This window comes from Puma concolor, chromosome B4 (genome assembly GCF_028749965.1).
Source record: "Puma concolor isolate L17-30 chromosome B4, mPumCon1.1.hap2, whole genome shotgun sequence".
In the NCBI taxonomy this organism is placed as follows: domain Eukaryota; kingdom Metazoa; phylum Chordata; class Mammalia; order Carnivora; family Felidae; genus Puma; species Puma concolor.
In genome coordinates this window covers 43285070-43298045 of record NC_141673.1, presented here as the reverse complement: position 1 = coordinate 43298045, position 12976 = coordinate 43285070, and the positions used below count along the sequence as shown (strand labels likewise).

General features: G+C 42.9%; 1 protein-coding gene and 1 pseudogene across 1 annotated transcript in view; both read left to right on the top strand.

The window, feature by feature from the left end:
• Positions 1 to 12976, top strand: part of GLIPR1 (GLI pathogenesis related 1) — a 30087-nt gene that overhangs the window by 4607 nt on the left and 12504 nt on the right. Inside the window, exons 3-4 of the mRNA XM_025927038.2 lie at positions 5465 to 5743; positions 6923 to 7168. Of these exons, the coding sequence (XP_025782823.1) occupies positions 5552 to 5743; positions 6923 to 7168 (438 nt within the window). The 5' untranslated portion in view covers positions 5465 to 5551. The remainder of the gene's footprint in view (positions 1 to 5464; positions 5744 to 6922; positions 7169 to 12976) is intronic.
• Positions 7177 to 11548, top strand: LOC112863929 (transcription factor BTF3-like; annotated as a pseudogene).

Sequence of the window (12976 nt, the reverse complement as noted above, 5' to 3'; positions counted from 1 at the left end):
AACTCGGCTAAGGTAATGATTTGCTGAATCTTTTTCTTTATCCAGACACTACTGCTTTTTCTTCACTGTATTGGGTTCATATCATAGACCCCCCTTTCTTTAAGCTGTTTACATGGTGGGATGCAGACCGTCCACTAACCAGTAATGATTCTTTTTGGACTGAAGGCATCTGGCTTCTGCCAAAAGGCCCTCTTACTAAATGGAGAGATTGGTTAAAGCGGAATACTTCTGTTCCTTTTGTGTCCTTAATGAAGTTTTGGGATGATGGTAGGGTGGTCTGGAGCTGACGGCCAAGAAAGAATTCTTGAAGTCTTTGGTGCAAAAGGTGATTTTATTAAAGCACAGGGACAGGACCCGTGGGCAGAAGAGCTGCGGGGGGTCATGATGGGTAACTCATTACATACCCTCAGGTTGGGCGGGGGTCAGGGATAGAGTAAGTCTCTGAGGAATCTTGGAAGCAAGGTTTCCAGGACCTTGAGGGGCTAGCTGTTGCTAGGGAAACTCCATTTATTACTGTTTAGTAAAACCTCAGTCATGAGACCCTTCAGATGTGTATTGGGGGCCATAAGCTTGGAGTATGATTGCCAGCATCTATCTTGGGGCAGTTGAGATTAAGGAACTTTCTAAAGGAATTTTTATATGTCAAAGTAGACTTACGGGATCCTGGATGTCAGGATAATGTTAAGCTAAGATTCCCTTTTACCCCTAGAAAGTGTCATCATTGAGGCAGCTGAGCTCCTAGAGGGAAGTCACTCTGCCAGTTTCAAGGACTTGTCAATGGGCTTTAGGCAGTAAAGAAATTTAATTTTTCATTTGTCTTAGTCTCCCACATCACCATGGCAAGTACTTAAACCCCTTTTCTCTGTTCTTGAGTAGCCAGGAGTGTCCAAGGAATATCACACATAATCCACCTAGGGGTGGATGGGGTGATGTTAGCCTGTGCTTTGCTGTCAGCTTGCCCCATATCATCATCACATTTCCCTCCTTTTTGTGTAACCTGGATGTTTGAAAACCTTCTGGATGTTTAAAAATCACAGCACAGATGTATCTTCACCACGTGCCTAAAACACAGGACCACAAGGCAAATTTGACATTCATTTCAGTAGCCTCCTTCGCTACATCCACCTCCACCAAGGAGTCTCATCCACTCCTCCCCACTGATCATTGCCACGTAAAGAAGATATGGTCCCCTTGTGGCTCTTCAGTCATCTAGCAGCCCTGCCGGACCTCCCTTGCCCATAAAGAGGAATTTTTTTCAAAATCTTACTCTCATTAACTAGGGTCTTAAAGGACACAACCTCAGTGGGCAAACCAATTGGGTTTTCAGAACCTCGCAACTTCTCCATCCTTTGCACTGATGGTGGACTTTCAGGGCCAACATTAAGAATTGAAAACAGGTTCACATAACCTGTGGCATCACAACTTACAGCGTCTTAGCCTTCCTGTTTTGTTATGCCATCTCCCTCACAGGCATTTTGCTAATAGTAATGGTACCTTTCATATGAATCTCACACAGATTGTCTCAGACAGCGTCGTGATCTGTACACCTCATCCCTATGTTTTCATAATTTCCACTAAGCCAGTTAATACAAGATTCGACAACCCATATTGTTTTTGAAGTACCTCCTCTGGCTTGGTACACAGCCTGTAGCAGCCATTATAACATCACCAAACTTTCTGTCTCGCCTATGTTTATCTTAAAAGGATAGCCTCAAATTTGGTTGCCGGTAAATCTAACAGGGCCCTGGGAAGGGTGCAACGGTATTGCTGAATTAGCCCAAGCCATTTCTAAGTGGAGACCTAAAAGATTTGTTGGATGGCTCATTGCCCTCCTTATCTCATCGGTTGTCATCTTAACCACAGCCTCTGTTGCCGAGGTCTCCCTGACAAAGTCTATCCACAATGCTAAAGTAGTCAATCACGTAATGACTGATATCACCAAGGCAACGACTACTCAAAGGCAGGTTGCTAACAGTATTAGGCAGAGACGACAAGCCGCTGAAGCAGCCCTCGAATGCATGGGGGACCACCAACAGGCACTTGTTGATCATCAAAGTATACAATGTGACCGGCGACATGACAAAATTTGTGTCACTCTCTTACAATATAATATGTCTCACTCCTGGGAGTTAGTGAAAAAACACCTGCAAGGAGCTTCTTCCCCCAATTTACAATCTGAGATTAATGCTCTGTCTTCCCAGCTGCATCAAAACCATTAGATATTCAAGAGGAAACACAGATACAAGTTGAACAGGAGTTATCTGACAATGTGAAATGGTTAAATCCAACCAACTGGTTCCATGATCTCAATTTATTTGGATTATTGCAGCTCTCCGCTTATTAATCTTTTTTGTCTTTTTCATAGCCCTGTGAATGATCTACACCTTAGTGTCCTCCTCATGACATCGTGAACAATGACTGGTTACCCTCCTCAACTTCTATTTGTTTGAGGCCTCTTCAAACAAAAAGTACTGGGATACTCGATAATCCTTTAGCATTTTATCTATGCAAGCCTTTATCAGCAGTGTATATGAGTTAATTTGTGTACGATTATAAAGATCCCATGGTTCTCCAAAATAAAAATAGTTCTAGGGTGTTTTTTTTCCGATTACTATATGCTTACTGTAAAAAAAAAATTCCACAATAAAGAAGAGGAGGGAAGTAAAGAAAAAATCTAAACTGCCACCATTCAGAGAGATTAACACTGAAAACAAGTTTCTTTCTTAACACACATGCGTACTTTTCAAGGACACCATGGCAAAGACCAGGTTAAGAACAGGAAAGACTCAGCCAAGTTGTAAGCCTTCTTGAAAAGAAGCAGAGGCTTGCATTTGCTCCTTGCTAAAAGTTCCTGTTCTGAGCAAACCCTCTTCTGTGGGCTTTTGTTGTGGAGACCTTTCTGTTTGTGGAAATTAAGAAGTGTTGAGGGTTGTAGCTCAGAAGAGCTAATTTGCCTGGCATAATAATGTAAAAAGAGTCTCTAAGGGCAGACATTCCCTTTTGCTTGTTATTTTCAAGAAATTAGAGAAAAAATTGATTAGTTCTTTTCAATACCAAGATAATATTGCTTATTCTTGGGAGTTGTATGTGTGCAATGGGGATTGCTCAAGCAATCACAAAATGTCACTAAATTTCCTCGTTTGCAAGGTCGCATTTTTCTTGTTCTGGTGTTCAAAACTCAGACAATCTAGCTCACAGAGAGTCAGAAGAAGGTGGGAAGCAGTCCCAGGCCTGCATCTCACCTCAAGCTGCAGGAATGTCTCACTGTTGACTACCTTGATCAAAAGGTTACCTCTGAGCCCTAGACAAGAAGTCTTAGGTCAATATAATGGAAAGAAATGCTGGTACCAATTAGGCAGCCTGGACACAATTGAGATTATTTATGAGTATTTTGTGAGGTTATCGGGGGTGGGCAATACATTCACCTCAGAGTTCTATAATGTTTCCTTTTAAGAGCTTCCATCAAAAATAATCACCCCCAAACCTGTTCCATTCTCCACATCTCTTGGTTTTCTAAAACACTATTGTTTCTAAAACCAGATCACACCCCAACTACAGCTAAAAAAACAAAAAAACCCTTCAATAACTTCTCATTCGATTCGTGATAAAATCCAAATCATTGGCAGAAGCCAGCAAGTTCTCCCTGATCTGCCTCTTACTGCTGTCTCTGTCGTGAAAGCACTATTTGGATTCTAAATTCCATGAGAACCAGGTACCATGTTTCCTACCAGCCATACTTGAAGACCATCTCTGTAGAGAGAGACAACGTGCAGTGGCTCTTTCTCTATTTTGTTTCCAACTTCACAGCTGGGTATGAGACAGAGAAGCTGAAGAGACCCCATGGGGAAAAAAACAAAAAAAGCCATTTTTTTTCCTTTGCTTCTTTTCCAGTTTCTATTCTTGCTAGGACCTGCACCCACATTCTACTCTACACATGCCTTGTAATGCAAATAGCCTATGTTCTCCTTTGTTTTTTTAAAGTAGGCTCTATGCCCAACGTGAGGCTTGAGCTCACAACCCTGAGATCAATAGTCATATTCACTACAGACTGAGCCATCCAGGCTACATATGTCTTCCTTGTAAGGGACAAAGAGATAATAATATGTTTGGAGTCTCCCAGCACAATAAATCTAAGGAGAGATGAGGCAGGATCATCATAAACATTCTCTAAGACTACTGACTCCAAACACCTTGGTGCCAAGACCCATGACTTCAGGGAATGAGTGACTTATGAAGGACACCCAGACTCTGTCCTGGTTCTGACCAGTTCCTAGATGCCTAAGAGGACACATGTACCTGACCATAATTGATAGTAAAAACCCCAGACCCCAAGCAAAGGCGAGACTCATGCTCTTTTCCTTTCCTGGATACTCTGTCCGAATCTCTCTCTCTCTCTCTCTCTCTCTCTCTCTCTCTCTCTCTCTATATATATATATATATATATATATATATATATATATCTTCAATAAACTCTACTTTCACCTCCTGCTGGCCCACATCTGATGTCCACCTTTCTCAAGCCAAGAACCCTCTGGGTCCTTGGACCCAGCCTGCCTGCAGCAGATATATGGTTCCTATTCTCCAATTCCCTTCACTTCCTTATTTTTTTTTTTTTTTTCACTTCAACACCAGTCTGATTCCAGCTCAGCAAAGACCTCACTGCTGTTGTAGGAAGCCATTTCAACCCGTGTCAGAATGGGGTAAGCATCCTCCATAAGTCCTCAGCCCCTGGTGCTTCCCTCCACCCAGACCTTCAACTGTCCCTGGGCTTGTCACCACCCCACAGCTCCTGCTTCTCTCAGCTTCTTGAGGGCAGCGTGTTTATCTCCTATTACTAAACTGAATACCCAGTGCAGACGTTTAATATGTGTTAATATATTGGCTAGTTCATTAGATCCTCCCAAATCCTCTCTGATTAAGGGGCTAGAAAAAGTTTTATTTGCTTCATTCAGTAAATAGGCAGCTGCAACTAGTGAGGAACAGAACTTAAACTAAAATCTGAAATTGAGACCAGTGCTCTCTCTACTATTCTCTCTCTCTGCCCTCACTTTGCCATGGTTACACACACACACACACACCACTGTGAATGAATTCTAGGTCAAGTTAAGATGTTAGCCAGATATTCCAACCACTGTGCTGATATGACTCTAAACAAGTTTGAAAAGCATTTTGCAAGACATTTATGGGAGTAAGAGATATGTTTTTATTTAACCACCAGAACCTCCATAAAAATTGAGACTGTTATTTCTGGAGATTCCAGAATTTCCTTTGAAAGTATCCCCCCTAACTCGAAAGAAAGTCTGATGCAGCCTCGTAAATATCTATGTTGTAATAGGTGCTGTGTCACTGAGAACCACTGAAACGGCAGGGTTAAGAGCACAAAAGTGGCGGCAAACCATATATGGCGAAACCCATTTCTTTAAACTTGTGATGAACTCAAGTTCTGCTTTCCATTTTCTCAAAGCTGAAATCAGCCACGCTTTGTCAAACTGAGAGAGGCACACTCATTCAGAACCTTCACTGGCTCCGGTTTCCAGCCTCCGAGGGCTCCATGCCAGACAGACCGAGCATGCGGGCCACACTTGCCATGACAGCCTGGATGGTTTCCTTAGTTTCCAGCTATGAAAACACAGCAATTAGTTTGCCAGGTATCGAAAATGAAGATTTCATCAAAGACTGTGTTCGATTTCATAACAAGTTCCGATCAGAAGTGAATCCAACAGCCAGTGATATGCTATACATGGTAAGGAAAATATCAGTATTCGTGATAGAAGTAAGCTAACGTGTGTTGATTTTAGAGGTCAGTCCTTGCTAATCCTAAATGCCTTTTTGTTCCCATTGTGATTAACGTGTGCAGTAAATTCACAATCTGTGATCAAAACGAATCCGGTTTAGCTCTGTTGACTCATCTTTTCTAAGCAAGCTCAGCAAGTACATTTTACTCCTTTTAAATGCTTCCTTTCCTCTGGTCAGAAAATGTTACTTTTTTTTTTTTTGTCCCTTTCTTCCCTGTTAATTTTTTGAGGGCTTTTTTTGTTTGTTTATCTCTAAGTTTACTTTTCTGTTGTTGCTGGCAGAGCATATTGACTTTCTCTGGAAGGCAGCATGGCATCTCAGGAAAGGATAGGATTTTGAATCAGTCAGGCATGGGTTTGAATGCCGGCTCTGTGGCTGTGAGCTGGTTTTTAATCTTTCTGAGCTCCTCAGGATAGGGGCTGTTGTGTTTATTAAATTATATATACCATGTGAAACACAGCCTTAAGTATTCTGCACATAACAGGCCCTCAGTGAAATGCTGATCTGTGTCCCTCATTTAGATTCTAAATTCCACAAAACAAGATCATCAAGTTTCCCAGTGGTCTTATTCAACACTGGGAGACCACACGTACAGGGAGGACCCTTCTCTATTCAGTCATCGCCATTATAATGCCTCATTCCCCCCTTCAAATTCTCACTTTGCTCATTCCAGTTACATTTTTTGGTAACAGTGTTCATTCTTTTTGAAAGAAGCTTTACTCAGGAGGCCGGCCACCTGATGAGAAGGCAGACTCTGGTCCAAAAGCCAGCTCCACGGTTTCTGCCTAGCCAAGAAGGCTTTAAAGGGACTGGGCGTGGTTAATTAGGGAGGGGGTGCGGTGGCCTGTAACGTTTCCTGATTCCGGGTAGGTTCAGTGGTGCCTCTTTACAGCTTTCAGTGCCTGGCGGTTGAGCAAGAGGTCTAATTCCTGTCTGTGATGGGTGAGGGCTTTCTGTTCTCTCATTAACTGTATGATGCCACATAACCCTCTGGTCATCAGTTCCTCATCTTCCAGTGTCTGTACTGATCCCTCTCCAAATCTTTTTCCTCATTGTAGTTGAAATATCTTTACAAAACCCAATTTTCATTCTCGACCCTCTTACTGTTTAACGTTTCTTTTTGCAGACTTGGGACCCAGCACTAGCGCGAGTTGCACAAACATGGGCAAGAAACTGTCAGTTTGTACACAACGTTCAGCTGCATTCAAGCTACAAGCTACATCCAAATTTCTCCTCTCTGGGAGAAAACATCTGGGCTGGGTCTCTATCTCTGTTTTCTGCATCTTCAGCCATCACAAACTGGTACGATGAAGTTCAATACTACGACTTCAGGACTCAGAAATGCACCAAAGTCTGTGGCCATTACACTCAGGTAAGTATCTGCCTACTCCGTATTCTCTTGAAACTATCTCTTCAAAGGCAAAGAGAAAACTGGAATCTGGTGTTAAGAAAATATAGAGTAAGCTGGTGTGCCTGTACATGTCAGAGAGTAGAGCTTACAAGCTTACCTAAAAAAATAAAAAAATGGAGCAGACTTCAATAGCAGAGGGGGTGGTGCTTGAAGAGGTTAGTTATGTGTTTAAACGCAAAAGGTGAGGCTCACCAATCTGGACAGACTTTGAGTATTTTGGTAACAGCTGCCTGCCTGGGGCACTTTGTTCCATTTGTAAGCAATCAGAGGACTTTATGAGTGAATGGATTTCAGGTATGCGTCCTCTATAAAATTTGAGGCAGTTGATTGGGGTCTATAAAATTGGGAGAAACAAGCCTCTCAGACAGAAGCATCAATTCCATAGCCTCCTATTCCTTCAAACATGAACCGAGAGCCTGTGATGGGTCACACAAGGAAGAGAAAAACAATGGTGAGGCTAACATGTAAACTTGTGTAAACCATTCTGTGGCTATTCTGCCCCCATTGAGATTTTTTTTTTTTTTTTTTTAAACTCAGGTTGGTTTTGGTTTCCTAACCCTAAGGCATGTTTGCAACGTGATGTCAACAAGTCCCTAGGGTAGCATGTCTATTGTCTTACTATCCTGCCTCCTGATCCTGGTCACATTTCATTTATTTACTTTTCTTCCTGGCAGTCCTTGTCAAGCCAATAAGTAAGGGTGCTGAACCTATGTCTGACTGCTTCTTATATACAAAAATTCGCTGAAGTGAGGTATGAGGGTACAAACATTTCTAACAAGGCAGTTAACTTGGAATAATAGATGTTTTTAAAGAGCAAAATGTTGTTGGAAAATGTCTCAGGGCAGCTCAGCCTCATAGAGCCTCTGATCGCGCTGGTGTTGTTACAGGTGAAACAAGTTTGGCACAGATATTTACTATCATGATGTGAGGGGAAGGGCGGATTTCAGTGAAATTTTCATCTCTAGATTATTATAGGCAAGAATGAGCTATCAAACCACCAGCAATATTGGTCCCTTTCTTGAAAATATGAGTTAGGTTTCCCCTAGACTTATCCCATAAACAATTAATCTTGGCTTATGTTTACAAAAAATTTTAACGAGAAAAGTGATTCCATCAGAATCCCACAAGTCCTAGAAGGCAAGAAAGCTAAATCCAGTTTGCCCACAAGCGACACTGGTACCATTAACCATTGCACTGTTTAAATTTTTTTTTAAGTTTATTTATCTATTTTGAGAGAGAGACAGCATGAGCAGGGGAGGGGGAGAGAGAGAGAGAATTCCAAGCAGGCTCCACACTGTCAGCACAGCCTGATAGGGGGCTTAAACCCATGAAACCATGAGATCATGATCTGAGCTGAGATAAAGAGTCGAACACTTAACCGACTGAGCCACCCAGGCGCCCCAACATTGCACTGTTTTAAGTCTCCAAAAATAATTGTCAGTTTGAGGGTACGGACTTTCATTCAGTCAGTGTTTAAGCTTCTATCATATGCCAGGCACTGTGTAAGGCACTCACTGATCATATGTCTTAGTGCAGATTCCTGCAAAACAGAGCCTGGAACAATAGCTTATGTCCTACCGCTTTATTTTTTTAATGTTTATTTATTTTGAGACAGAAAGCACACAAGTGGGGGTGTGGGGCAGAGAGAGGGGGGAGAGAAAATCCCAAGCAGGGTCTCTCCTGTCAGCACAGAGACCTGTGTGGGGCTCTACTCATGAATCAAGAGATGGTGACCTGAGCCAAAATCAAGAGTGGGATGCTTAACCAACTGGGCCACCCAGGTGCCCCAGTCCTAACACTTAATTGAGGAGTACCATCACCAAGAAGTAAAAGTGAGGAGAAATGGGGGTGGTGCAAGGAATGAGGGACACAGATGGCAATGACCCCTGACCTTTAGGAATTGACCTTCTTTGGGGAGAGACCAATGTGTAAGTGGCTGTAATACAATGCATTGTTGGTGTAATTTGGAGAAACTGACAAGTTGCTATGTGAGCAAAGAGGGCAGAGCAACTTATCTGGCCAAAGGGGGGTATGGAGACATAGGAGTTATTTACACAGCAGGAGCCATATCACTTGGTTCTTGAAAACTAACGGAGAGCTTATCAAATGAAAAAGAAAAGGAGAAGAACTCCAGGCAAAACTGAAAAGGGGTACAAGGTAGACAGAGTGTACAAATGAGCCTTGTACTTCAGAAGCATGGCTAGTAGCTCACCACAACAAATATGCAAAGATCTAAAGACTGTCATATTGGCCACAGACTCCTGAACCATGCAGTTAAGACACTCCATGTCCATCCTTCCAGGGACTCAAAACAAGAGGAGGAAACTTGATTTTACATCCATCACATAGACCTGAGATTTCAGAGATGGCCCTCCCCAAATTAGCTGGGCTTATTTGTAAATGTTCCCTTTCAATATAGGACAAAAAGAGGAGAGCTAACATTTCAGATATGAGAAAATTCATTTCCTTACATACAGGTATCAGAGCCCAAGCTGAGTGATCCCTAATCTGCTCTCGCAAGGAGACCACTACATTCTACCCCCAATTCTGAAAAGCAAGCCTTTTCCTGGAGAGGAAGTCCAGGGACCCCCTGGGTCTGACATAATGCATCCACAGCAACCATTTTTTAAAAAAATGTTTATTTATTTTTGAGAGAGTGCAAGCAGGGGAGGGGCAGAAAGAGAGGGAGACACAGAATCCGAAGCAGGCTCCAGGGCCTAAGCTGTCAGCACAGAGCCAAATGGGAGGCTGGAACCCACAAACCATGAGATCACGACCAGAGGTTTAACCAACTGAGCCACCTAGGTACCCCCGCAGCAACCACTTTTAAGTGAGTGTGGTACTCAGCTCTCCGTGGTTAAAGAAACCATTCAAATCTTATCACAAACCTGTCAGAGAACCACTATCATCCATAGATGAGACAACAGGCTCAGAGAAGTTAGGAAGTTGTCTTCCCACATCTTACGTGCCCACTTGTGTAGACCTAACCTCAGCTGGTCCACCTTAGACCCCCTGAAAACAAACCCTAGTCCCCCTGCATGGTCCCATTTCTGCTCCAACAAGATGAGAGAAACTATCATGAACCGGGAGAAACAAGCCAAACTAAAAGCATAAATATGCATTGGTGGGAAAGGAACTGTCCACCTAAAGAAGAAGGTGATTCTGGGGTGCCCGAATGCTCAGTCTGTCTACAGCTCAGGTCATGATCTCAGTTCATGAGGTGGAGCCCCACTTGGGGCTCTGTGCTGTCAGCACAGAGCCTGCACGGGATCCTCTGTCTCCCTCTCTCTGCTCCTCTCCCCCCACTTCAAAAATAAATAAACATTAAAAAAAGAGAAGAAGGTGGTTCATAGAACCACTACAGCAGATGATAAAAAACTTCAGTTCTCCTTAAAGAAGTTAGGGGTGAATGCTATCTCCGGTATTGAAGAAGTGAATATGTTCACAAACCAAGGAATGGCGATCCACTTCCATGAGCCTAAAGTTCAGGCATCTGGGGCAGTAAACACTTTCACATTCCAGGCCATACTGAGACCAAGCAGCTGACAGAAATTCTGCCCAGTATCTTAAACCAACTTGGTGCAGTCTGGCTAGTTTGGGAAGACCAGCTGAAGCTCTGCCCACACAGTCCCTGGACAGAAAAGCACCACTCGCTACCGGAGAGGAGGAGGAGAATGAAGTTCTAGATCTTGTGGAGAATTTTGATGAAGCTTCCAAGAAGGAAGCAAACTGAACGGAGTCAACTTCTGAAGACAGAGCTTGAAGAAGTTACTGGGAGCTGCTATTTTGTACTATGACTGCTTTTTAGCATTCTGTTCATGGATCTGATAAAATCTAGATCTCTAATATTTTTAAGCCAAAGCCCCTTGGACAGCGTAGCGTTGTTTAGTTTTTGCTTATACACAATTCATTCTTTGCAGCTAATTAAGCTGAAGAGGCCTGAGAATAAAGTTTGAAACAAGGTTAATAAAGTTTTTTTGCCAGGGTGCTTGGGTGGCTCAGTCAGTTGGGCGTCTGACTTCAGCTCAGGTCATGATCTCACAGTCTGTAAGTTCGAGCCCCGTGTCGGGCTCTGTGCTGACAGCTCAGAGCCTGTTGGCTGCTTCAGAGTCTGTGTGTGTGTGTGTCTCTCTCTGACCCTCCCCTGTTGATGCTCTGTCTCTCTCTGTCTCAAAAATAAACATTAAAAATAAAGGTTTTTGGGGCGCCTGGGTGGCGCAGTCGGTTAAGCGTCCGACTTCAGCCAGGTCACGATCTCGCGGTCCATGAGTTCGAGCCCCGCGTCAGGCTCTGGGCTGATGGCTCAGAGCCTGGAGCCTGTTTCCGGTTCTGTGTCTCCCTCTCTCTCTGCCCCTTCCCCGTTCATGCTCTGTCTCTCTCTGTCCCAAAAAATAAATAAACGTTGAAAAATAAATAAATAAATAAAGGGGTTTTTTGCCTAGTTAAAAAAAAAAAAAAGAAGAAGAAGGATTTGTTTGCCCAGTGTCACAAAACTAATAAGAGGAAGAGCTGGGATCCAGATATCGGGTATATTGTAAGGATTAAGTAATGGAATGTCTGTAAGTTATAATAAAATGCTGCTACTTAGGCATTAAACAAAGGTTAGATCTCCTCCATGAGCTGGTTTTCTGCCAATTATATAGGAAGAACACTTTGACAGCTTGGTTAAAGATGCCTTTACATTAAAATTTGATGTTTTCATCCTTGTAAGAAATCTTACTGGGAGATTCAAGACTACTCAGTTGCCATTGTAAATTCTTGCTAGAAATTACCTCAAGTGGCTATTATAATAGCCCACTTATCCTCATCTTCTATTAATAAAAACAAGCTATTTTCAGACTTTGGCTGGTGAGGGGTGGTTGTACAGAGTAAAGATAATAGATTTAGATCCAATCATTATCTCCTAAAGATGTGATATTTCTTGACACATGAGGTCCACACTTTAGCTTTGTGTTCACTAGAGATAGATGTGCACTAAGAATTTTGGTATATTAATATCGGAGATTAGATATTTTATTGCTGGCAGCTCACCTTTATAACATTTGGTAACAGAATGGTTCGATTTAAGTGTATGGGCGGGGCAGCAGTTTAGGTGTGATAATGCTGAGAATGCCCACTAGATGGCACCATTGATCGCATTTTTGGTTTTATCCCCACCTCCCCCACGAACTGCTAGCCGCTTATTTTTACACTGTTACAGACTAATAAAGTGGGACGTTTCAGTTTCTCTACCTGGTTTTATATATGTTGCAGCGTTACCATACTTCTGATAATAGTGCCTGATAATGAGTCGGATGGACTCATACTGAGACTTGAAAGATGGTGGGAAGGGGGTGTTAACTCCAAAGGAGAGACATACCTACCCCTAGTAGGTTCCCCAGATGTGCCGTTTTTGTTAGGCTTTTGTTAGAAAAGCAGGATTTCGGGGCGCCTGGGTGGCGCAGTCGGTTAAGCGTCCGACTTCAGCCAGGTCACGATCTCGCGGTCCGTGAGTTCGAGCCCCGCGTCGGGCTCTGGGCTGATGGCTCAGAGCCTGGAGCCTGTTTCCGATTCTGTGTCTCCCTCTCTCTCTGCCCCTCCCCCGTTCATGCTCTGTCTCTCTCTGTCCCAAAAATAAAAATAAACGTTGAAAAAAAAATTAAAAAAAAAAAAAAAAAGAAAAGCAAGATTTCCCTGCTTCTGCTAGAAGGGAAAACAGCATCTTGCTCAGGGCATGGACTGCCCTCATAGTACTTTGTGGTCCAATAAAAATAGAGGCAATACTTCTTT